This window comes from Hyaena hyaena, unplaced genomic scaffold (genome assembly GCF_003009895.1).
Source record: "Hyaena hyaena isolate Hyena2069 unplaced genomic scaffold, ASM300989v1 scaffold_406, whole genome shotgun sequence".
In the NCBI taxonomy this organism is placed as follows: Eukaryota; Metazoa; Chordata; class Mammalia; order Carnivora; family Hyaenidae; genus Hyaena; species Hyaena hyaena.
In genome coordinates this window covers 1,671,975-1,698,530 of record NW_024081038.1, presented here as the reverse complement: position 1 = coordinate 1,698,530, position 26,556 = coordinate 1,671,975, and the positions used below count along the sequence as shown (strand labels likewise).

General features: G+C 42.4%; 2 protein-coding genes across 2 annotated transcripts; one reads left to right on the top strand and one right to left on the bottom strand.

Annotated features, from left to right (window-relative positions):
* Positions 1-6,750: 6,750 nt before the first annotated feature.
* On the top strand, positions 6,751-15,589 carry TRIM68 (tripartite motif containing 68). The gene is made up of 7 exons (XM_039251979.1): positions 6,751-6,813; positions 9,636-10,117; positions 11,753-11,848; positions 12,705-12,965; positions 13,320-13,342; positions 13,920-14,020; positions 14,222-15,589. The coding sequence occupies exons 2-7, from the start codon at positions 9,692-9,694 to the stop codon at positions 14,770-14,772; spliced, it is 1,458 nt and encodes a 485-aa protein (XP_039107910.1). The 5' UTR covers positions 6,751-6,813; positions 9,636-9,691; the 3' UTR covers positions 14,773-15,589.
* Positions 15,590-19,991: 4,402 nt separating this feature from the next.
* LOC120245152 (olfactory receptor 52I2-like) lies at positions 19,992-21,031 on the bottom strand. The gene has a single exon (XM_039252070.1). It carries the CDS (start codon positions 20,964-20,966, stop codon positions 19,992-19,994), a length of 975 nt encoding a protein of 324 aa, XP_039108001.1. The 5' UTR covers positions 20,967-21,031.
* Positions 21,032-26,556: the final 5,525 nt, after the last annotated feature.

Below are 26,556 nucleotides of genomic sequence, written 5' to 3'. Positions count from 1 at the left end.
GACACATATTTTGTATGTTATATGTATTATACACTGCATTCTTGTAATAAACTAAGCTAGAGGAAAGAAAACATTATTAGGTAAATTATAAGGAAAAGATAATATACTTACAGTACCGTAGTGTAAAAAATCTGTGTATAAGTGGACCTGCACTATTCAAACCTGTGCTGTTCAAGGGTCAACTGTACTTATATATTTAAAACTTCACTTTGAGTGACCATAGCATAACATACAGACTTGGCGAATTGTTGCAGGATTCTCGCTTAGAGAGTCGTGACACCGAGGCTTTTCTTCCCAGGAAGCAACTTTATTCGTGCCGGCACCGCTCAGTTGGGTTCGTACCCAAAAGAACTGAGCGGCCCACATCACATGGCATAGTTTTCTTATACATTTTCTATTTCTTTGTCTCCCATATATGGTAACACACATAAACATGCAGTCTAATTAAGTTGTCTCAATTTACAAGGACATGGGGAATGTAGGCACCTGGGTGCATATCTAGGTGACCTTTAAGTCTTCTCTCCTCTCTTCATTTTTTTCTCTCTCCTTAGGGAGGGGTTCCTACTACAGAATCATTGTGTTGTACACCTGAAACTAATGTAATGTTGTATGTCATCTAGACTTCAATTTTTAAAAAACCTAATTCAACACTTTCTGGAGAAAGCTACATTCAAAACTGTAGTTATAGTTTATTTAAAGACAATGAAAGCATCATTACAGTTTATGGGATATACAGCCTGACATAAATTTAGAGAAAACTTTATGCACCCCAATAAATAAACTAAAAACTAATGCAATAAGCAAGTGACAGAAAAGAAAATGGGCAAAAGTAAAATAAAGTAAGAGTAATATACTAAGAATAAAATCAGGAAAAAAAGAAAGTTAAAATAACTGTAAATTATAAGCAGTTTTTCCACAGGAACAAGCAATTCTCATACACTAGCAGGGTGGGAATTTAACTCAATTCTAACACCACCCCAAAACTAGCATCAGATCCACAGATTAAGGATTCAATCCTACAAAACTGCCCCCCAAGCCCCACCCTGCAACACACACACTGGTTGTAACCTGTGCTTCTATCTACTGGCTACAAACCAGACATTCCTCTTTGGGTTCAACTAATTCGCTAGAGCAACTCACAAAACTCAGGGAAACATTTTACTTATTGGACTACTGGTTTACCATTAAAGCATATAACTCCGCAACAGCCAAGTGAAAGCGATGCACAGAGCAAGGTACAGAAAAGGCCACAAAGTTTCCATTCCCTCTCTAGGGGTGCCACTCTCTCAGCACCTCCACGCATTCACCAACCCAAAAGCTCTTCCAACTCTCTCCTCTTGGGATTTTTATGGAGATTTCATTACAGAGGCATAATTCATTGGCCGCTACTAATTGATTCAAACTCTAACCCCTTTCTTCCCCTAGAGATCAGAGGTAGGTAGGAGGGCATGCCTGAAAGTTACAATGTTCTAATTGTAGGTTTTGTTGGCAAGACACCCCTTCCCATGAGGTTCAAAAGTCATCTCATTAACATAATAATAGACCCCTTGGTGGCTCTCACCACAGAGGAAATTCCAAGAATTTTAGAAGTTCTGTGCCAAATATCAGAAAGACCAAATATGCATTTCTTATTATAAACCACAATATCACAACTTTGTATAATGGTACATTCATAAATCATAGAAACACTGATACTGAGGAAAATAACTTACTGAAACATTAAAATTTAAAGAAATCTAAATAGATACCAATACAATGAACTGTAAAGCTATTTTTTCTCATTATTTTTAAATCACATTAACATTGAGATCAAAACCATTAACAGTATTTGTATGATTCGTTCTGCAGTCAACCACCCAGACACCTTGCTGATTGTTATATGCAACTAATACCAGTATAAATATATCTTGGAACTAGAAATAAAACAATATAGCTTTCCCGTCTGCGCTCGCGGAGAAGCAGGGCTTTCGGAGAGATATCCCACCTCTGACTGTGGGGCTTTCCCTGGACTGGTGGCCTCGGTCTGGCACTGGACAGTGGAAGTTCCCTCCGGGTTAGGTGGTACCCCAGGGACGCGGTCGGCATCAGGAGGAACCAGTTCCCTGCCCTGAAGTGCCTTGGCTTGTGGGATTGCAAGTTGGGTGGCATCATTAACAATGCAAGGAGTGAGGGTGTGAGGCACGGGAGACGGCCCGCCTCGTCTGCGCCTGTGGCACAGGCTACTTCAAGGAACAAACCTAAAGTGCACATCGTGGAGAGTTCAAAACATCACTACGAGTAGAGAAATAAAATAAAACCTAAGTCACAAGAGAGACCAAGGGACACCCTTCAAAGAAGACTTCCTGAACGGCCAGGCCCTGGACAGTGTATGAGCCTCCTTTAATATTAATATAGCAGCACTCACAGGGGCAGAACACATCACAAGCTTTTAAAACTAACGAGAAAGAAAGCTAGCCAAAATGACAAAACGGAAGAACTCTCCTCTAAAGAAATTCGAGGGAGAAATAACAGCTAGAGAACTGCTCAAAACCGATCTAAGCAACATAACTGAACAAGAATTTAGAATAATACTCATAAAATTACTCATTGGGCTTCAAAAGGGCTTGGATGACATCCGAGCCATTATTGTTGCAAATACTGATGAACTAAAAAATGCAACACAAAATAAAATGGAGGCGTTGGCTACTGCACGGATTGAAAAGGCAGAAAAAATACGTGAATTAGAAGATACAATTATAGAGAAAGAGGAAGCCGAGAAAAAGAGAGAGAAATTGGTCCAGGAACATGAAAGGAGAGTTCGAAAGCTGAGTGATACAATCAAACGGAAGAATATCCATATCATAGGAATTCCAGAAGGAGAGAGAGAGAAAGGAGCAGAAGGTGTACTTGAACAAATAATACCTGAGAACTTCCCCAACCTGGGAAAGGAAACAGATATTGAAATCCAAGAGGCACAGAGAACTCCCCACAGACGTAAACTGAATCGATCTGCACGACATACAGTGAAACTGGCAAAATACAAGAACAAAGAGAGAATTCTGAAAGCAGTTAGGGATAAAAGGGCCCCAACATACAAAGGGAGACATATCAGGGTAGTAGCAGACCTATCTACTGACACTTGGAAGGCCAGAAAGGAATGGCAGGAAATCTTCAGTGTGATGAACAGGAAAAATATACAGCCAAGAAGCCTTTATCCAGCAAGCCTATCATTCCGAATTGAAGGAGAGATCAAGGTTTATCCCAACAAAAAATGGAGGAATTCATCATCACTAAACCAGCCCTACAAGAGATCCTATGAGGGAAATGTTGCAAGGAACACAAAGTCCCAGAGACACCACTACAAGCATGAATCTAACAGAGAACACAATAACTCTAAACCTGTATTTTTCAATAATAACACTGAATGTAAATGGACTAAATGCTCCAATCAAAAGACAGAGTAGCAGAATGGATTAAAAAGATTAGATCCATCTATTTGCTGTTTACAAGAGACCCATTTTAGACCTGAGGACACATTCAGATTGAAAGTGAGGAGATGGGAAAACATCTATCATGCTACTGGACATCAAAAAGAAAGCTGGAGTAGCCATATTTATATCAGACAAACTGGACTTTATTTTTTATTTTAAAGGCAAAGAAGGGCATTATATAATAATTTCAGGGTCTATCCATCAGGAAGAGCTAACAAGTATAAATGTCTATGCACTGAATTCAGAAACACCCAAATACATAAGACAATCACAAACATCGATAAGAATGTGCTAATAGCCAAATATGGAAAGAGCCTAAGTGTCCAACTGATGAATGGATCAAGAAAATGCAGTTTATATATACAATGGAATACTACATGGTAATGAAAAAGAATGAAATCTGCCATTTGTAGCAACATGGATGGAACTCAAGGGTATTATCCTAAGTGAAATATGTCAGGCAGAGAAAGATACCATATGTTTTCACTCATGTGGAACTGGAGAAACTTAACAGGACCATAGGGGAGGGGAAGGGGGAAAAACAGTTGGGGGAGAGGGAGGGAGGGAAACCATGAGAGACTCTTGAATACTGAGAACAAACTGAGGACTGATGGGGGGGAGGGGAAGGGGGTTGTTGGCATGGGGAAGGGCACTTGTTGGGATGAGCACTGGGTGTTATACGGAAACCAACTTGACAATAAACTATATTAAAAATAAAAAATAAAAAAAACAATATATAAATATGTGCTTTTTAAAACATCTCGCATACACATATACACATACACGCTGCTCTATTTCCATTCATGGCATCTCACACTGAAGCCACACTGAAGTAGGTCTTCTTCCTACTATTGCTCTTTCCTTTGCTTCTACAGCTGCTCCTTTCTCTCTACTCCCTGTTCCCAGTCTCTTGGGATACCTAATAGCTAATATACACTCTTAGTGACTCCCCAGTCACTTTCACTGGCCTCCAATGACTCAGGAGCACTTCCAAAATGGCTCTTCACCTCTTCTAGACAAAATTCTAGGCTCTCCTTGCCACTCTTTTCCCCAGCCTAAGTGAGAGTGTTAACAAAGGTCTGCAGCTTTGCTGCTCTGAGCTGAGATTTCTTCCCTCTTAGCTTGGGCTAACATTGAGTGGATGGGGGAGGGAAGCCCTAACTTCCCCTACTTTGACGCTGGGCAAGTGTCAGCCTTGCTTTCTGGAAACTGAAGACAATCGAAAATACTGGAAGAAAAGCAGGTCTTACTCTACTGTAAGAGGTCCAGAATGAGACTTTTGAGGTACAGTGGGGCAGGTACCCATTGTCTGAAAGACACTCCTCTTAGCCTCCACCCATTCCATTGCAGGCTTTTCTTCTGATTTCTATGCCACTACCGGAGGTGGCTATCTCCTACCCTCTGAAGTTGACGCCTAAGCTTGAATTGGAACTTAGTGAGGCCTCAGGGATTGTACCAGCTTCCCTACCCCTTCCTTAACCCCACTTCCTCAATGCCCTCACCTCCTTCCCTGCTCCCCAATCAGTTCTCAGTCTTTGCTTCTCCTGTGGTAACATTCCTCTCCCACAGCACAGATGTGATCTTACAGCTAGCCAATCACCATGTCCTGGTCTGTCTTGGATTCAGGCAGAGGATTGTGGTCTGAAGTTATAGCCCTGGAATGTCTCCAAAACAGAGCCTCGCCTGCATACACAGGCTGGGAAGGACAGCTTCTCTGCACAGGTGACCGGCTGATAGGTCTTCAAAAGCTCTCTGTCCAGCGCTCCGTTAGTAAACACAAGCCCTCTCATCCAGCAACCCTAAGGTGCCCTTTTGTCTGGGCCCTTGAGAGTCAGTCATGGTCATGGACAATTACAAATTACAAATGAAAAGGATCTCCCCCATTAACTAGTTTAACTTCACAGACGCTCCAGAGCACAACCCACTTGATCTTGAACTCCTGAAGAGCAGACCCTATATAGCTGTAATCCCACCACCCAGTACAAAGTCACAAAAAGTTGCTGCTCAATAAAAGTTTAAAGAGGCTTGTTTCACTTAGCCCATTCACTCTTCTGCAAGGGCAATCATTTCTCTAGATCCAGGTGAATAAGAGGGTCCAACTCAGACATCAGCTACATCATTTCTTCTATTATTGCTCAGGGGCCTCATTTGTTTCAGGAATTTTCTGGTCCTCACTCTTCAGAGTTCCAACCATGGCCTGGACTCTGCCATTGTCATGAGGATCCAAAGGGTACAGGCCCAACAATGAAATCGTTTGGAACTGGGCTTCGATTGGAGCATTTCCTGGTTATTTTCCATGTGGACAGGATATGGCTTGCTTATCCAGTAAACACCTAAGTATCAGGAAAAGGACAAGGCACTGTGAGTACAAAGAAAAACTCAAAATACAGCTTTAAGTACCAGTTTGTGTGTGCACTCTGTATCTTTATGTCTTTTAAAATTAAAAAAAAAATCAATGACAATTTGTATTTTTAATCAGAGATTCCACTTCTACTCTACCGGCTCCCAATACCCGTTTTCTAACTTTTTTTAAAGTATTTATTTTACTTCCAGTTAGTTAACATACATTGTTATTATTAGTTTGCAGTGTACAACATAATGATTCAACCCTTCCATTCATCGCCCTGCGCTCATCAGGATAAATGCACTATTTAATCTCCATCTCTGCTTCTAACTTTAAAATGGATTGTGGCAGTAAGTGATGAGAAGTTGCCTGCTTAAGTATTAAAGAGTAAGACTTGCCAGGAAAATTCAGGAAGGTTTTTTTCATGAGAACCCTGTATCTGCAGCCTGGAGCCGGCAGAGGTCGCTCATTGTACAGGAAACTGCATACGTGTGCCCAGCCCTGCGCTAAATTGGGCCACAAAACTAGTCGTTCCTGACCTCATATGCTGCTGAGTTTAACACAGAAAACTGGCAAATGAATGGCATTAGGTCTGGTGCTATTATACCCGGAAAGAACAAGGTTCGCTGTGAAACCCTGTAGCCAGCCAGAGAGGAAGCGTGAGACCGCGGGGTCCCTTGGGACCCCAGCAGAGCTTGGGGGTGGGTGGTCTTCATTCGGGATTCTCAACCCTTCCACCTGTCCTGGAACTGACTCCTGGGAACGATTCCACTCCGAGGGGAAGGAGCCAGAAAAACCCACGTAGCAGAGAAAAAAAACACTAGCACTCCGAGAGCCAACCTCTGATTGGCTAACGGTGTCTCGATCCATTTCTGTGATTGGCTGCGATCCAGGGTCCTGCTCGCCGCTCATTGGCTCAGGTCATGTGGGCGGGGCCTGGGAGCCAAGCTGGAGAGGCCGAGGAGGTGGCCGCTTTGGGGCCTTCATCTCCGGCCGGCGGTAAGTGCTGCGCTGGCCTGACCAGCAGCTCGTGACGCTGGGGGCACTCAGTGGCAGGAACCTGGCTTCTTCTCTTTCAGTTTCCCCCGCGGGGCGCTAGTCTTGGCTGTGGAGGGAGGTGGGTGACAGCTATTCCTGTTCTGAAGTCAGCGGTCCTGCAGGCTCACCTTATTCTGTCCCCACCCATCTGCATCCCGCGGGCCCTGCCCCCATGGTGTGGCCAGAAGGTTACCATCCCCCTCTGCTTCCGAAACCCCGGGGTCACCGCCTCCCTCTATCTCTCGCCGCTCTGGTCCCTCCTCTCAAGGTTTTTCCACGCTCAGCTCTCCACCCACAAATATGTTTCCCAGACTTCCCCACCCCCCACCCCGGCAAAGGCAAGGTCGAAGCAATTAAATGTTTAATAATTTAAGTTTTGTCAAAGTAATTTACGTATAATAAACAATAAACCATAAAGCAGGTCTTATATGGAAGAGCAGTAGCTGCCTGCCCCTGTCCTTCTTATAGAGGCCACTGCTTTCAACTTTTTCATATTTAGATCTTTATGACTCTGTGAAATCTTAAGATATGCTTTGCCGCTTTTCTTTATTTATCATTTTGATATTTTTTTACCTTACCTCCCTACTGCCACCATCTTCTCAGTTTTCGATTTCTATTTGCATTCTTCTGTTGATCTTTGTCGCTTTAAATCATAGATATCAACTACTCCTGTGTACACTTCAGGTGGTAGCTCTTGGTGCCCCTCGGTATTAGATGAGGATATTCCACTTCCAGCCTACTATATGTACACTAATTCTTCATATTCAAAACATGTCTGAGGCAACTCTTCTTGATGCTGGGGATATAGTAATGAACAAAATAAGAGACTATCCCTATCCTCATGAAACTTCTAGTGTGAAGTAAGATAACACATATGTGTGTCTGTGTATCAAATGATGTTAAGAGTAGGATCACGGAGAAGTCATTTCAAGCTGAAAAATCACAAGAACCCAAGTGGAGTAGAATAAATGGACGTGGGGTCTTCAGGAAAGTGTGGAAGTTTCTCCCTTTGCTTAACTGGGTACACTTGCTGTTTCAGGGGTGAAGAGGGAGATTCCTATTGGACTGGTGGTGGGGAACTAGGAGAGGCTCTCAGTAGGTTAGTGATTTCACAAAACTAGGTTTTAGGATACCGGATCCTATGGCTTGGCAGTGGTGGTGGGAGGCAGAAAATCAGGAGGCAGGGAGGTCAATAAGAAGGCATGACCTGCTGCTGGTCTGTAACAGAGAGCCCTGCAAAATCTGCTTCTTCTCTTTCTTCAGGAAGCCTACTGGATTACCCTAAACCACGGTGATTTCTCTCTCTTGAAATTTTATTCTACCTTGAAGCTAGAGAGGTTAAGTAATTTGCCCAAGATAGAGTAGTGGAGCTCAGGGCCAAGCAGCTGTAAAAGGAGAACAGTAAAATAATAGTTTCTTTTTATTTAAAATTTTTTAATGTTTTTATTTGTTATTGAGAGACAGAGCATGAGCATGGGAGGGGCAGAGAGAGAGGGAGACACAGAATCCGAAAGAGGCTCCAGGCTCTGAGCTGTCAGCACAGAGCCTGACATGGGACTCGAACCCACAGACTGTGAGATCATGACCTGAAATAAAGTCGAACACTTAACCGACTGAGCCACCCAAGCGTCCCTAATGGTTTCTATTTAGGGTTGTGAAATAAACTGGGTTAATCTGTGTAAAGTGCTCAGAACAGTGCCTGGTGCATAGTGTAAGTGCTTAAGGAATGTTTGCTAAAATTATTATTACTATATGATATGCTCTCAATTACCTGACAAATTAAAGGCATTTTTTGGCTAGGGGCCATTTCCTTTCCCTAGTTGGTTTATTCATTCAACAAATATTTATTCAACAATAACAGCATGGCAGGCACTGTTTAGGTGCTGAGGATACAGCTGTGACTAAGACCAACATGGCTCTTCCCTTTATAGATTCTAGCCAGGAACACAAACTTGGAAAGGGAACAAATAAATATTGCCTACTGAGCCAAGATCCTGCCATTGACCATTTTAGTTCCATACTCCTATCTGGAGCTGGCAAAACTCACAGGTTTCTTGGTGGGGTAGTGACTTCATCAATATGGGTTTGACTGTCATCAAATGACCTGTGTTTTTATCTTCCAATGGGTGTTAATTCATCTCTGCTTCTTAACATATCACTGAAGGCTGCATCTTAGTGAATAGTAGTGCTGGAGAAATGGGTAGAGCTTTAGAAGGTGTGGAGAAAGTATTGCTGGTTCTCTTATACTTTACGCTTAAGTGTGCAACACAAGAAAACAAACCAAGCATATAGGCAATGGGCATCTAGTATTATTACCTTTTCTGCACCTTAAAGTATACAAACACACATATAAACATACTAGAGAGTAAGGCCAAGGGTATTTCTGGCCTTATTTTGGATACTGAAACATTACATTTTGTGGGACCTTTCCCAAGCTCGAGAGAAAACAATGCTGATTTGGAGAATGTAATTGAAGTAGAATGGGAATGGTCTGGTGAACAAACTCAGAGGAGGGATGACCAAATGAATGAAAACTGAAAACTCCCAATATCCACTCACTTAGACACCCCAGCTGTCTCTACTGTGGTATGAATAATGCAACTCAGTCAGAACTTCAGTTGGGAAGGCCAGCACTTATTAAACAAGGTCAATAAAGGATCCAAAGGACAAAGTTGTTGTTTTTTTCAATCACTAATTATCCTTTTTGCTGATCCCTTTGCTCTTCAACAGAAGAAAAATTTTATCTTGTTTTTTTTTTTTTTTTTCTTTTCTTTTCTTCTCAGCCTTGACTACCTCCTCCTGGCTTTTTCATGTTCTGAGGAGGGAGTGAGAAGGAGCCATGAATCCTGCAGCGTTGGTGGAAGCCATCGTGGAAGAAGTAGCCTGTCCCATCTGCATGACTTTTCTAAGGGAGCCAGTGAGCATCGACTGTGGCCACAGCTTCTGCCATGGCTGTCTCTCTGGACTCTGGGAGGTGCCAGGAGAATCCCAGAACTGGGGTTACACCTGTCCCCTCTGTCGGGCTTCTGTCCAGCCCAAGAACCTGCGGCCTAATTGGCAGCTGGCCAATGTTGTAGAAAAAGTTCGTCTGCTAGGGCCGCATCCAGGAATGGGGCTGAAGGGTGATGTGTGCGAGCTTCACAGGGAACAGCTAAAGATGTTCTGCAAAGAGGATGGTCTGATCCTGTGTGAGGCCTGCAGCCAGTCTCCTGAGCATGAGAACCACAGTGTTGTGCCCATGGAGGATGTCACCTGGGAGTATAAGGTGGGAGATGGAGGCCAGCCACCCCAGTCTCTCCCCTACCCCACTCTTGGCTGTCTCTAGATCAAGGACTTGACCAGGAACCCCAGAGACTGAGTGAGAGCTGATTCCTTTGGCTCCTCACAGCCACTGACCCTGGCAAACAGATACAGTGAGCCACACCTCTTGCATTTCCTTCCCTCCCACTTCCACACCCCATTCCCAGCCCAGCATGGCTTAATGCCTAGCCCAAACATGCTTTCCTTACTGAGAATTTGAAGAAGACCAGTTTGGTTTGGCTGAGGTTGAGTGCCTTCAATGAGTTCTGGCATGAGGTGATCAAGGCCACACCTGGCAAAATCTGCAAAGTCCTAGCAGTGGCACAAATAGTCATTTGGCAATTGTCACCTCAATTCTATCTTTTATCTACAAAACTGAAGTTAGAAATTTGAGATCCTACTAAGTTATTTTAGAACTGGAAGGGACCATGGCTAAGTCATTTAGGATTGAGTGAGATTATCTAATCTAGCATTATAAAGTCTCTCTGACTTTAGGTTAAATTAGTTAAAGGAAGATGAAAGGCTGGGACTTCAGTCTTCTTGCTCTTCATCCAGTGTTCTTTCTCCTTTCCCACCTCTTTTTTTTTGCGGGGAGGGGGTCATTTCTGTTACACCTGCTGCTCCTTTTCTATAGCTCTCCCCATTAACCTCCAGCTTCTTGCACTTTTCTCAGATGTCCATGCTGACCTATCTTTATCAGATTCATTATTGCAGTGATTCTGTGATCCACTGATCTAGTACTGGTCTTACTTCTCTTTCTTGAAGTTGAGTTTAAAATGTAAGAGGGTAAGACAAATCCCCCGAATTAGGTGTTTTTCTATGCAAAATGATTTCTAAAAAAATTAGAAGTATTTACTAACTCCTTTTGAGTTTTAAAATAGGGAGGCAGTGAAATACCAGCAGAGCAGTTAGAGAGCTGGGTTAAATCCCAGCCCAGCCATTTACTAGCTGAATGACCTTGGGGAGTTCAGTCGCTGAGACTCCGTTCTTTCTTATCTACAAAACAGGGATAATACCTAAGGGTTGTGAGCACTAAATGTAGGTTTAATGCTGAAGCCACATGTGGCACCTGGCAAATCTTTAATAAAGTGGCTAATATGCTTTCCGGAAGTAATCTCTTATGGTAGTATTCTAGGATAGTGCTTCTTACTTTTAATATGCATATGAACAATTCAGGTTCTAATTCAGTAGGTCTGGGGTGAGGCCAGGATTCTGCATTTCTAGCAAGCTCCCTCACAGTGTGAATACTGCTAATCAACATGGATAATTCTCTGAATAGCAAGGTTTTAGAGGCTGTAGGATAATAAGGCAGATGAGGATACAAATAGGCGTGGTTAGGAGCATCCTAGGTTGGAAATGAACCTTTTCTTCTACTTTACAGAAACTTAGAAACTGTGGGAGCTGAAATGGTTGGAGCTCTGCCTTGGATGTCAGCTGGGCAGGAATCACTGTCCCCTCCACCCCCACCCGCAGGCACTCCCTTTACGTCCACCATTCATTCGCCTGCGTGAGGGACACTTGTTTTCCTGCCAATGCTAGGAAGCCTCATTGACAACCTGGGCTCCCTGAAGTGTCCTCATGAGGTTTTTATTTCTTTCAGTGGAAACTCCACGAGGCTCTGGAGCATCTGAGGAAAGAGCAAGATGAAGCCTGGAAGCTGGAAGTTGGTGAGAGGAAGCGAACCGCCAGCTGGAAGGCAGGTTGCCACCCAGGGTGGGAGACTGTGTGGTCCCTGTGTTGTCCTGGAGCTGGCCCGCAGCATCCTCCTCATCTGTATGAGGCAGGATGCGGCATTCAAGTCAGAGACCCTGGGGTCCTCTAACCAGCATTCTCTATCAAGTGTGTGGCCTCAAGCAGGCCATGTACCGGATCAATTCCAGTTTCTTGATAGTGATAAAGGGATGACCTCTGGGTTTGTGTCCTCACACATGAGAAAGGAAAATTACATATTTCAATTATGCATTAGTTCACGCTGGTAATTTACATAATGCTTAGTAATACATGGTTTCTATTTCACTTTCCCCAGTGAGAGCATAGTCACTAAATGTTAACTTACTAGACTATTGGAAAATGGTCCCTGTAATAAATTTGAGAACCATTAACTACCAAACTGTCAGAACTTTTGATCTACAGAAGGTAACAATGGTCCAGTCTAAAAGAGCATATTGAATTGATATAATATCAATAAGGAGGAACACTAACAGTGTAAATTCACACTGCCTTAGAGGCCTAAGTATAATCCTCCTGGTCATTATTCTGAAAGTAGATTATCCTGAAAATAGAAGAGTCTTGAGCATATAGTACCAAGATAATATCCTGGGCCCTACTAAGATCAAGAAGAGTAGTAACTAGGGACCCAGAAGCATGTACTGGAGTCCTGGGAACAGAAAGGTAGGAAAATCAGTATCCTTTATCCTGGCTTCTGCAGTGTCTGATACACAGTTGGTACTAGCACATTCCAGAGTATGTGTGTCTGCATGTGCCAGTGCCCTCAGTCCTGGACGGCCCTTAGAAAGAGGTAGCAGTACTGATTTCTGGTCCTGGCTCTACAGATCCAGGTAGAAACCCGAAAGCAGAGTATCATATGGGAGTTTGAGAAATATCGGCGATTACTAAAGAAAAAACAGCCAGCAGGCCGACGACTGGAGGTAGAAGCAGCTGCAGCTCTGGCCAGCCTAGAGCAAGAAGAGGGAGAGACCATGCAAAAACTGGAGCAGAATCGTAATGAGCTTATCCAGCAGAGCCGGGTGCTGTGGGGGATGATTGCAGAGCTGGAAGAGAGGTCTCAGAGGTCTGTCCGCTGGATGCTGCAGGTATGTGGGCGGTGTTCCTGGGAACTCTGAATGAGAGCTAAAGATGACATGGGACTCCAGGAAAGAACTACCTAGTCTTCACCAGGGCCTGTCAGACATTGATCCCATATATCTCTCCCCTCTGCTAATAATGCCTGCTGCTTTACCCCTAGTATGGCATTGCAGTTGTGGCAGCACTCAGGCAGCTCTGACTTCATACAATTCCTCCCCTCTGGCCTGAGAGTCAAGGTGGAACCTGAAGTCAATGGGTCCAGCCTTGCTGTCTTCAGAGAAACCCCCTCCCAGGGCTTGGTATTATCTGGTCCCTCCAAGGAATAGCACATACTCATGTGCTGTATATTTTTTTCCTTCTAGGGTATTCAGGAAGTCTTAAACAGGTATGTTCGCATCCTCAGAGCCCCAAGGCAGCCCTGTAAAGGATAGTGGGGCCTAGCCAGAGGCAGAAGTAGGGAAGGAATATAGACCTCATACCCACAGAAGAGCAGCTGCTGGTCCATAATCATCTTCCTTTATATTTACTAAAGAAGCTTTGTTCATCAGCCTTCCTTCTTTGTAGTCAGTCAAACTTATTTCCAGTAGTACCAATAAGAATTTCAGGTAAAGTTATAAAATATGTAGTCTTAAGTAGATTGCCCAGGAAGGGAAAAAAGATGTCTCCATTGGTACTCCAGCCAGGGTATTAGCCATCCTCCTTTGTGGCATGCTGCTCCCTCTCCCAGTAGCCCATTGCACATCTGACCCTCCCCCAGCACATGCATGGGAATGCGTGTGTTGTCTCTGTGCCACACTGTTCAGGCTCAGGCAAATAATCATCACATCTCTGCTTTGCCTGGCGTTGTGGGGAGGGGCACCCCACTGACTGTCCCTGGCCAAGCCCATCCTTCCTGTAGTAAGAGAAGGCCCAGATGGCAGAGCCAGGACTTCTGGCCCCAAGAGTTACCACTTCTCTGCCAGGAGCAAGTCTTGGAGCCTGCAGCGGCCGGAACCAGTCTCCCTGGAGCTGAAGACAGATTGCCGTGTGCTGGGGCTAAGAGAGATTTTGAAGACGTACGCAGGTAATGAATACTAGGAGAGGTTATGATGGGCAGTGGGAGGGACCCCTCCTAGAGGAAGAAAATGGTTCAGTGGCCTCTGGGTGCCCCAGCTAGCCCCAGTCCCACCCATCTGTGAGAAATCTGTGGCTGTGTTCATCGAAGAGACCACACCCATGCCCTGTGCTGTGTGTCAGTGTCACCAACCAGGATCTTTTTCCCCAGCTGATGTGCGCCTGGATCCAGACACTGCTTATTCCCGCCTCATTGTGTCCGAGGACAGAAAATGCGTGCGCTATGGAGACACCAAGCAGAAACTGCCCGACAATCCTGAGAGATTTTACCGCTACAATATCGTCCTGGGCAGCGAGTGCATCTCCTCGGGCCGGCACTACTGGGAGGTGGAAGTGGGAGACAGGTCAGAATGGGGCCTGGGAGTGTGCAAGGAAAATGTAGACCGGAAGGAGGTGGTCTATTTATCCCCCCACTATGGATTCTGGGTGATAAGGCTGCGGAAGGGAAATGAGTACCGAGCAGGCACTGATGAATACCCCCTCCTGTCCTTGCCGGTCCCTCCCCACCGGGTGGGAGTCTTCCTGGATTATGAGGCCCATGATATCTCTTTCTACAATGTGACTGACAATGGCTCCCACATTTTCACTTTCCCCCACTATCCCTTCCCTGGGCGTCTCCTGCCCTACTTTAGTCCTTGCTATAGCATTGGTGCTAACAACACGGCTCCTCTGGCCATCTGCTCCCTGGATGAGGAGCATTAACTGAGCCACCATCCTAGCCAGAGGCCTTGGAGTTTTGCCTGGCTCACGGGGGTCTTGGTGGGCCTGGCCACCAACAAGGGTCCCCTTGAACTAAGCTGAGCCTAGGATCCAGGGAGTCCTCTGCCTGACTCAGTGGTCTGTTGCTACTGGGCCAAAGTCACTCATCTGAAAAAGCTGAGGCTCAGTCAAGTGAGCATGACACCCCTGTGAGGGAATCATGACGGGGCTGAGGGTGAGGATCAGAGCTGTTGTAAGATAACCTGTTGATGTAAGAGTCAGGACTTTGTCCTGTCTGTAGCTCATGCTCCTCTCCCCTGGTCCCTCTTGGTGCCATAATTAAGTCAGCGAGGATGAAGAAGTAGATCCAGCCTTCAGGAAACTCTGTACAGGGTTTACCAAAAAGCCAAGAGATAATTGTCTATATCGAGAGCCATATCCAGAGCTGGCTGCTGTGCCAATACCAGTAGAGGATGCTTTCCTGAGGTCTGCTCTACTGAGCAACCCATGTTTGACCCCAGTCCCCTGACCTCCTAACTAGAGAAATCATTGCGACATTGCCCAGGCCACCCTCTCTGAGCAAAAGCTGGGAAAATCACTCTATCTCAGACTCTAAGGAGACCTAGGTCCTGGTCCTGTCCTTTTCTCTGAGTGTCAGGATCAGAAAAACCTCTGAGCCTTGTTTTCATTTTCACTTTATGGTTGGAGAAACTGAAATGGCCTTAATGCAGCAAGTTACTTCTCATAAAACTGTTGAAAGATTATTGTAAAGATTATAAAGTACCTCTCACATTTGAATGAAACAAGATTGACAAACTCACTTGTCAGGTCACATGTCTGCATTTCATTCATTACATTTGGGTCTCAAACATCCCACATGTCTGAAAGATTGTAAGTGTCCTGAATGGGAAAATGGGTATAATAATTGCATACTCTCCTGCCTCACAGGATTGTTGTGAAGATCTCAGATCCATCCTATGCTTTTGTTCCTTTCTCAGGGACAGAGGAAGGCAAGCCACAGATTTCACCTGTGGTAGCCTTCCTGCCTTACCTTCTTAATAGCCAGCATCTTTACAGCAGTGCGTTTATTCCTTAGAGCTTCTCCTGACAATCTCAGCCCTTAGACAGAAAGGTGCCCATGCCAGTAGCAGACTCTGGGCCACAGTACTATGTTGTGCATCTATTATATGTGTTTGTACTTGGATTATAATGAGGACTGTGACATCAGGGTAGAGAATGGAAATAATAAAAAGAAAAATGCAAAACAGGTACATTAGTACAAAGGCTTAGCCACAAGATAGTTGGGCTAAAATTTGGATATTTTTCTGTCACCAATGGAATTTTCATGCTCTGGTAATATTCTGCCTTTCTCTTCTGTAAATCTATGGCAGAAGGAGAAAAGTAGGAGGTAAGCATAGAAGAAAGAATAGGACAAGGCACAAAAAGCCAGTTCAGGAACCATAAGTTATAATGAAAGGGAATTGAAACTATATATCTGGGCTTGTTGACCTTAGCGTGATGGTTGTGTGTGGCAAAAATAGTTCATTACAGGGCTTAGGAGTATGATGTGGGGATGATTGTGTCTGGAAACCATCTGCAAGGCAAGCATATGGAAACTATTGGCCTTGCCTATTGTGAGGGACCATGATGCATACATCACATATTGTCACCATGATGCTGCAGAACACAACGTCTGATATAGTTTAAGTTTGAAGGGAGTGACTGTTAAGTCAGGATTGGGCAGCAAAGTAGACAGCAGGTCAGGTAGAGGCAGAAGCAAAGTAATTCCTGTAATAAAGAGTAGCAAAAATTGTCTTTGTACTTCCATTGTACTGGGTGCTCATGTGTGGAGGAGGTAAAACAGGCTCAAATGGAGAAATAAACTCATTCTGCCCACCATGCTTCCAAGTCACTCCTCAAGCATTAGCAGAAGGGGAGAAGTTTCCATTCTCTACTTGGAGAGGAATGAACGGGTAAGTCACAGACCTGGTCTTGGCAAAGGGTTAAACTGACCTCATTAAAGAGACCATGTCTTTGTATAGGAGGAGTCCCTGGGGAATTGTATATAGACTTGAGAAATAGATTTTTAGGAAATGCTTCCAGTTATGTCCATGGATACTTAGAACAGGATAGGGACCAAACCAGTGCTGTTCATTTACTATGGTTTTATTAGGACAAATGCTGGAAGTCTTTTAGAAAAAGGATTATTAGCTGGTAAATTCATTCAAACCTAGAGTGAATTAAGTAGTGAAATGGCTTCATTGATAACATGCTGTTTTGGGGATGGGTTTTGGGGGTAGGTTTGTTTGTTTTGGTTACTTGTGAGAAGAAGTACAAGGTTAAATACATTGTTTATTTCATACTGTCTGATTTTTAAGATCAGGCAAGAATATTGAAGTTCCTAAGTGTATGAAAACCCTTTTCTCTCAGGTTGTTGCTTACTTCCTTCCTAAGAACCCCATGAAGACAAGAACCTTGTTTGTCTGGTTCACCATTATAGCCCAGTCTTGCACTTGTATGTGATTGTGTAAATACTTAAGTGAGGGAACTTTCATATCTGTAGAATCAAAACCGAAAAATAAGCTCTTCTTATTTCATAGGGGTATGAGCAACTAGATGGTACTTAATTATAATTCTGTTAAAAAAAAAAATAATTCAAAGGATAGTTACAAAAGCGGTCCAGAAAGGGCAGAAGTAAGTGGCCGTGAATAGGGTAGAGTGCCTGCACCACTCTCCTCCAGCTTTGTGACATCATTCACTACAAGACAGGGATGAGCTTTGCCCACCCTTATTTTACTAGCAGAGATACCGAGGAGTGCAATGCCTGAGCCTTCAGGCAAAAGGCTATTAATGGGGAAAATAGGGAGGTCCTGTGTAGAGATGGGGAAAATCCTTGGACTCCCTACAGGAAGTTCAGTCTCCTGTTTTTCAAACAGGATTGATTTTTTTTTTAAGTTTACTTATTTATTTTGAGAGTGAAGAGACAGTGTGAGTGGAGGAAGGACAAAGAAAGCGAGAGAAAGCGAATCCCAAGCAGGTTCTGTGCTGTCAGCGCAGAGCTTAAATTCATAAAACTATGAGATAATGACCTGAGCTGAAACCAAGAGTCAAACGCTTAACTAACTGAGCCACCTGGATGCCCCATGCAGGATTGATTTTAATCTCTTAATATTCAAACACTGATAGTCTGTACAGGTCCCAGGCACTAGTTCAATGGCATACATTGCTTGGTATGAGAGGGCAGCGGTCATATCTGATATATCTGGAGAAGCACAAGATTTTTTGTTTTGGGGTAGCCATGATGGGGAACTAGTCCACATTGGAAGTATGTAGTTCAATGTCTGAGGGCTAACAGTGGGTCCCAGCTAGTTTCAGGGAACACCATGAATGAAAACTAAAGCAGGGCATACTTCTGAAGGAAATGCTGAGAAGAAATTTCTGTTTTGAGTGCAGGCTAAACTATGCCTTTGTTACTTTACATCATATTCTTTAATACATCTAATGTTCTTGTATTTGATGAGCATAGTCAGTTCTTTGGGTTGCATATAGGGAAAGAATAGTGTGACATTTCAAAATGGAAATCTTATCAAATGCACTTAACCACCTCATGATCTTGATTTGTTTTTATGTTAGGGGTTGTAAGAGTTGTTTCTTTTTCCTACTCTTTGGGAACTCAGTACATCATTATCAGGTTTTTAGAAATTGATTCAGTGTTATTCAGAAATAGTATACATTCTAAGTAGGTAAATAATTTCAGTGCTTGCAAAAGGTATGGATGCTAAGCTGTTAAGCAGACTGTTTGGAACAGTTATCACATGAGTGCTGACCTACATGCGAATACAGTTTTAATAGTGCCTAGATCTATCTCTTAAAACTATAGAATTAGAAATTAGGCATATATTTTTTAAGTAGAGACAATATATCAAATGTTGTATTATGTGCTCTCTATTCATTATTTTCTTTAATCTTTAGTGCCTTCTATGAAATAACATTGTATCCTCCATCAGTATCAAGGAAATATTAAGACTCAGATATAATAACTTATTGTCAGTACTATTAGGAAATTATCTTTCATTAAGATAGATTTTCACATGTACCAGAGTCAAATATATTTGTCTTTTGTATGTGAAATCTTCTTCATTTAACATATACTTGTTATTCAGTTTAAGACACTCAGAAAGTGGGAAATAAAAACAAAACCCAAACACCAGTATCTGGTGACCTGGGAAAGAATAGTGACATTTCAGCTTCATTATTGATATTGCTTTCTATTAACCTCCTCATCCCAGAACACACTTCAGCAGTGTCAAAATGAAGAAAGACCTATGTTACGTTTGATCCCCTTCTTTTATGCCTTACAGTTCAGATATACACAACAGGACTAGGAAGCAAAGAGGAATATACCCACAACCAAACTCATATTGCCTTAACTTCTGCTGTTTAAAAGCAAAAGCCTGGATATTAGTATACTGACCCCAAATAGCTTCACAGTAGGAGAGAAATTAAAAGGAAAAGAAGTATCTTATAAAACTTAATAACAGATGTACCTGGGTGTCCAAAACAAATTGGAATCAGAGAACCAGAGACTTAGTTTCTTCATCCCATCTTGCTCATGTGCCATCTTGCTGTGGTACAGATTTCTCTTTCCAAGTTCATGTGTTAGAAAATGACCACAATCAGTGATCCCAAGTTTATTATCTCCTCAGATAAACTGGGATCCAGTTTGACTAGAGAAGGACTCTTGTTAAGGTATAAGTACATGACCCAAGTGGAGTAGATTCGTCAATGGGCCAGAAGGTAGGGTTATATATTAACAATTGCTTCTATAATAATCAAATGAAAAATGAACAATTCTTAGAAAATCAGTCAGGTGTGGGGGAACCAAACAGTTGGTTTCTGTCTGCAGGGAGACTTTTAGGATACTAAGTTGAACATAAGGGTCAGAAGCTAAGGAAGGAAAAACCCCAAATCTATATTCTCTGCCCAGACTTATCTCTTATACCGATACTAGTTGATTGAAACCATTAAAGATGTTGTCATAAAATTAATCATTCCATCCACATTCTTACTATAAACTGGAAAATTAGGCAAGAATACCTTTCACAGCTTCATCTTAGAACTCTTTATGGTGCTAGGCAAACCAAACAAGCCCTCCTGATTTCGAAGGCATCTTTGAATGCTTGAGTCATCTTGATTGCTCAAGATCTGAACAGAATTTGTGTTTATGAACCCAGTTTGAAGTGGACAAAGAGGCAGCGTGTCAGCAAGCTCCATGTTCGCTTCCGTATTTGTTTGGTCCTCAGGCCATAAATAATGGGGTTAAAGGTAGGTGGGATGACCAAATACAAGTCAGCTAACAGTACTTGGGTGTGCAGAGGCACTGTATCCTTCCCTAGCCAGGCCACATAGATGGATGCCATCCCAGGTAGGTAGTACAGAGCCATAACCCCCATGTGGGAGCCACATGTGCTTAATGCTTTCAACTGAGCATTCTTTGAGAACAGACCACATACTGCCTGGAGAATCAGGTTATAGGAGGCAGCAATGAAGGCCACATCAGAGCCCACAATAATGGAGGAACCAATCACACTGTAGAGACTACTGGGCATGGGGTCAGCACATGCCAGCTTGGCCACAGCTATGTGCTCACAGTAGGAATGGAGAACCACATTGGAGCCACAGAAAGGCAGATGACTTATCATCCAACTCAGCGGAGTCATGAATACAACAGCCCTGATGGTGATGGCCATACTCATTACCAGCATCAACTGAGGTGTGAGAATCCTCTTGTAGTGTAGGGGCTTACAGATGGCTATATAGCTGTCAAAAGCCATGGCTAGCAATAGCCCTGTCTCCACAGACGTGGATGCATGGACAAAATACATCTGAGTGAAACAAGCATTAAAGCTGATGGAGCCATTTCCTGAAGAAAAGATGCTCACCATCTTCGGTACCACAGAGGAGGCCATGACAATGTCCACGGCAGCCAGAACACACAGGAAGCAATACATGGGCTCTTGTAGAGTGAAATCTATCCAGATTACGGTCATGATGAGGGTGTTTCCTAACAGGGATATGGTATACATGGCACCCAGTGAAATAGCCAGCCAAAGATGTGAAGATGGCAAACCTGGGATTCCCACAAGGAAGAAGGTGGCAGGGGTTTCCACTGTGCAGTTATAGGGTGTCCCCAGCATCACAGATGAGACTCTTTCCTGTTAACACATAAAATGATGTAAGAAATGAATGCAATCCTGTAAGACTTGCTCCCAGCTGTATAGTACTAGGAGCACCTGGTGGCACTTTCAGCTCAGTGGACTACAGGATCAGAAAACTAACATCTGACCAGTTTATCCTGTTCCACCTTCCATCTCCCTCAGTATTCTTTGCCTTACTAATTCTGTTTATTCAAATATCAGCTCATGGCCCCTTCATCCCATGCAGAGGGAGGTACCTTTTTCAGAACTTTCATAAAATCTCTCATGTTGACCTCTGAGGGACCTAAGCAATTCTAATACTCTACTTATGACATCATTGTATTCAATCAACTGTGTGTCTTGTTCATGGCCTTATACCAAGTATGTGATCCATTGCTGTGGTGCCACATGTACATTAAAAGAAATACATGTACTCATAGCAAACAGTTTCCAAAGAATGATTGTGCAAACAGAGGAAAGAGTTTGTCACCTATCTTTGTATGTTCAGTTCATGTTACTTAATAATTATTGAATGAAACAATGAACTTCTTAAGATATAACATGTCGTATTTTGTATCCCCAGTATAGTGCTTTGACAGTAGATGAATGAAGCATCCTTCTGGTTGAACAAATAGATTGATGAGTTCAGGAAAAGAAAGTCATCAGAGAACAACATTACCACTTCCATAGGCAATGATAAATTGTCTGGAAGTATTTGTGATCCCTACCTTCCCTAATTTTCAGCATGGATTTGTGTTGAGCTAGTTTCAATTAGTAGATTAAATGGCTACAGACAAAACTTTAGAGTTCCTTCATAGATGACCCCCAATAGGTTTTTATAATTCTTCAAGTCATATAACTCCCTCTTCATGTTAAACCACCAAGACATTTCAAATAACAAGTTTTATCCTTTAGAAAGGAAAACACTTCCTAATGTACATAGTATGTGCCAATACTAACTTGAGAAGTCTAGTATTCATAATCTGAATGTATTTATCCATTTGTAAAATGGATGTGTATTCCATATAAAACAGTTAATACAGTTAAAATGGGATTAAATATTTTGTCCAAGATCACACAGCAAGCAGTTAGTAAATTTGAAAATCAAGTCCAGGTCTTTCCAGCTCCTTTTAACACCTGTGACTCCAAGGCTTGTGTGTGTGTGTGTGTCATATTAGGGACCAGGTATTATATATATACCTGGCATATAATATAATGGTATTATATATATATATATTGGTAGATATATCTATCCATAGTCATATTAGGGGCCTCCCTCACCCAGTTTTGGTGAAATAGCTACTTGACCAGGAACTTGTCTGTTTCTGCTCATTGCTATATTTAGTCTCAATCTACCACAGTCTAGTGTTACCATATATTAATGTGTAGGAATATGGTTGGGTAAAACCTAGCATAAAGAGTCACCCTCAGTATAAGGAGTCATCATTAACCACCACTCCATTCCTGGATGATGTCCTTTAGTTACTTTATCCTTTATATAGATAGTTTCCATGATTTCATACCATATTTGGGCATGTGTACATCTGCTCAGTCATTTAAGAACACTCCTTACAAGGGGCCCTTATTCTTCTATTGGTATCACTCAGTCTTGGGAGACACTTGGTGAACTTTCTCAAGTCCCTAGTTTCTCTTTCCTTAGAATACAGGATATAAATCCTGTATGCTTCTTTGTACTCCACTCAATGTGTTGTTGGTCCTACATCAAGAGACAAGATAGCAAAGTGGCTAAAAGGCAATGGTATGAGGTACATACTACCTAGACTGAAAATGCTACTCTTGACTTGCTAGTTGTTTTGCCTTGGTTAAGTTTTTAAAATTTCCAAGCCTTAATTTTCTCATTGGTAGAAAGAGGGTAATAATCCTTAATTCATAGAGATCTTTTGGGATTTAAGTGAGAAGCTTTGCAAAAGTGCTTAGCACAATGCACAGTACTTAGTTGCTCAATAAAATACTGCTAATAAAAAAAGCCTGTTTTCCCTGTTTTAATCTTTTAGTTCTGGATTTCTCAGAATAGCATACTCAAAAAGATAAGTGTGACTTGGAGGCCAATTTAAAAAAAAACAACACAGAAATGCCTTATAATGGGACAGATTGAATAAAGTCATGAGCTCTATTTCATGCTCAGAGTAGAAGAACCTTGCTGTGTATAACCACCAGGTGAGACATCTTTGGTGATAGCACTGAGAAGACAATGGAAATCTTTTTGAAGTAGAATGGTGGTAAAGGGTGGAAAAAATAGTCAGCACATCCTTAAGACTGCCATGTGTTTTCTGGATGCTACAAATTCAGAGTCGACCATTATCGCTTAAAGAGCTAAAGAAGAGCTTGACGAAACAGGATGCCTCCACCCACCACCCCACTCACCTCTGATCCAGGATCTTCCTCCTCTCCTGGCTCACTGCCCTGTATGAATCCACCTTTCTCCTGAGGGCAGCCTCAGCTGGTGCCCTGACCATCCCTCCTCTCTCTAGCCCTGGCAACTTCTACCTAATCATACCTTTCATTCATGAGGTTTCATTTTTCTCATATCTTTTCCTTCTTTATTAACACACCTGGAGGTTTATATATTTACTAGTCTTTTCAAACGACAGGACATTTGGTTTGATTGGTCATCTTTTTTGTTTGTTTGTTTTTATTTCACTCTTTATTACTACTAAAAATTTTCTTGCTAAAATCAACAGTGGTCCCCATCAATGATGTGTAGCCAATCCAGTGATTTCTCTTCATTCCTTATTTAACTTAACCTATCCAAAACATGACTGCCCGTTGCCATATTTGTTAACTTTTTAACTGAAGTATGACATACATACTATAAAATCCACAGATTCAGGAGTACAACTTGATAAAAAAAATTTTTTAAGTTAGCACATGAACACACCCACATAGCCACTCCCCAGAGCAATATACAGACACAAATTGCTTCCTAATTGTTGAGGTGCATTGTTATTCAAAATGCTCTGGTTGAGCTCTCCTAAAACATTTTCAGCCCAGAATCTGCCTCTTCCTTCAATCCTGCAGACATTTGCATAAAGATCTGGAGGGCCAGTCACTAAACTAAAGCTTAGACAAGTCAACTTCTTGTTGACTAGATCAAAAGGTATGTAAGGATTTTTCAATCCTATTTAAAGAGGGGGAAATACACAATTCAAATCAACATTGTCTTAAAAGTAAAAGCAGTAATGCATAACTCATTTGAATGGAGCCTTTGTGTTTATGATTAATAACCCTGTACCTCCCCTCTACAACTAAATAAACATGCTCCCCATCAGTCCTACTGCTCAATTTCTTTTCTCATAACTCCCTTTTGACCCTGAAAACTGTCTCTTTGTTATCCCAAAGTTGGACTTACTCCTTTGTCAGTTGTGAACCAAAGTAATTGTGTGTTCCCTGTTCCCTTTTTCTCCCCTCATCCCCTCATCATTTCCAAGAGGTGATCTTCAAATCACCACTGCCCACCAGTCCTGACCATCCCTTTATAGTGTGATGGAGGACTTCCATCCTCCTTTCTAGGGTGACCCTGGCCTTAAGACCATCAGCCCAACACCCGGTCCCCAGGTCAATTACCCACATTCCTGTTGTATTCACTATTCAGCTTCCTCTGATGTGTCCACATTTCTTTCACTCAAAATAATGGGGATTTATTCAGTATTCTTCAGGAGGAGCAGGAAGAACAACACAAAATCAAAGATGAACAACATAAAGTCATGATAAGTGTGTTGTCACTTTTAAAGACCTCCCACTGGAGTCCTCCTTCCCCTTAAGATTTTACCATCCTGCTTTTTCCCTGGACACCCCAGCTTCCATTAGTCTCTGTCAAGAGCCAAACACTGAAACTCCTTCAGAGACTGACTTTTCTCTGTGTTCTAGCCTCTGGGGCTTTCCAGATTACAGAAGAAAACAGATGCTTAGTGTACAAAGAGTCTTTGTTTCTTCAAGTGTTCTGAGGATACCTAAGAGAATATAGAGTGAACCCTGAAAGGAAAACAGAATCCCAAGATTCAATTTATGAAATCCTGCTTTGTGCCCAGTGCCCTGTTAAGAACTTTATGAAGATAATCCCATTCCATTTTTCATAATCCTCTAAAGCAGCTGCTATTGTTACATCTACATTTTATAGATGAAGTGCCTAGAAGTTCACAGAGCTTGTAAGCCAGAGAGTCAGGATTCAAATTCTAGCAGTCATAATTCATTTTACTTTGTTGTAGAATTCTTCACACTCATAGTATACTTAATCTTTCAAAGTCTACTTCACTGTTCCTCAATTCTACCTGGAGACTCATGATGGGTTTCACTGGTAAATATATCTCATGTCACTGTGTTATAAAGTCTTATTTGAACAGACAAAGAGTATAAAGGAGACCAAGGAAGATAAACTTTTCACACTGAGGGAAAGGGCATGGACCTCAGCACAAAAATAGGAGAAGACAAAATATTCTCTAAACAGAGAATAAACCAGAGAAGATAGAGTGCAAGATACTTGAAAGAGAATGAAAATAAATGAGGCTAGAGGGGTGAATGGGCCATGTTTTAAACGTCATGACTTCTTCCTAGATATCATCATGGGCCAGGAATGGGAAAGAAGAAAGAAAGAAGTCAAGAGGAGAAAGAAAGAAAGAAAGAAAGAAAGAAAGAAAGAAAGAAAGAAAGAAAGAAAGAAAGAAAGAAAGAAAGAAAGAAAGAAAGAAAGAAAGAAAGAAAGAAAGAAAGAAAGAAAGAAAGAAAGAAAGAAAGAAAGAAAGAAAGAAAGAAAGAAAGAAAAGGAAGGAAGGAAAGAAGGAAAGAAAAGAAAGAAAGAGAGAAAAAAGAAAGGAAGGAAGGAAGGAAGGAAGGAAGGAAGGAAGGAAGGAAGGAAGGAAGGAAGAGAAGCCAACAGGTGCAAGTTATAATTTCTCTTTTTTATAAGGGCAAAAGATATAGAGATATATAAGAATATGAAAAATAACGAGACAATACTGCATGCTCCCAGCTCCCCAGTTCCTCAGCAGACCAAGTTATCAGTGATGTGAATGGTGAGAGGTCTTCTGTTGCCTTTGAGGGGAAGTGGGGTGCTTCATGCCTTCCTCAGCCTGACCCAGCACACTCTTAATAATGACACAGGGCAGTTTAAATCCAATTTACTGGGTTTAGCGTCTATTAGAAGGTCCACTCTTCAAGTATGCAAGAGAATTAGTCCCCAAAACTGCTGTGCTTAAAAGTTTCAACTCTAAAACCTGTGGGTCCCTGTGGCCTACAGGATAATTCAGAGAACAGGCCAGAATGTAAACCTAGACAGAACGAAAGTGGGCAGTGAAATGCAGTAGGCAAAAGAGATGCTAATGCAAGTAGTCCCCGCAGGAGATGAGGAAGGTACGCTGCAACAGTGCCAATGGGGACAGATAGACTGCTTTCCCCTGGGTTTCACCCTGGCTTCCACTGAGGCATCATTGGCAGTAGTGGATCCTCACAAACAGGATGACCGTCAGCTCCCCACACCCAGCCCCAAGGTAGAAGAGTTCCAAGAGACAGAAGAAGATTCCCCATGGGAAAAAGACCCAAGAGAAGAGAACAAGGACAAAGAAAGGGTATCCTA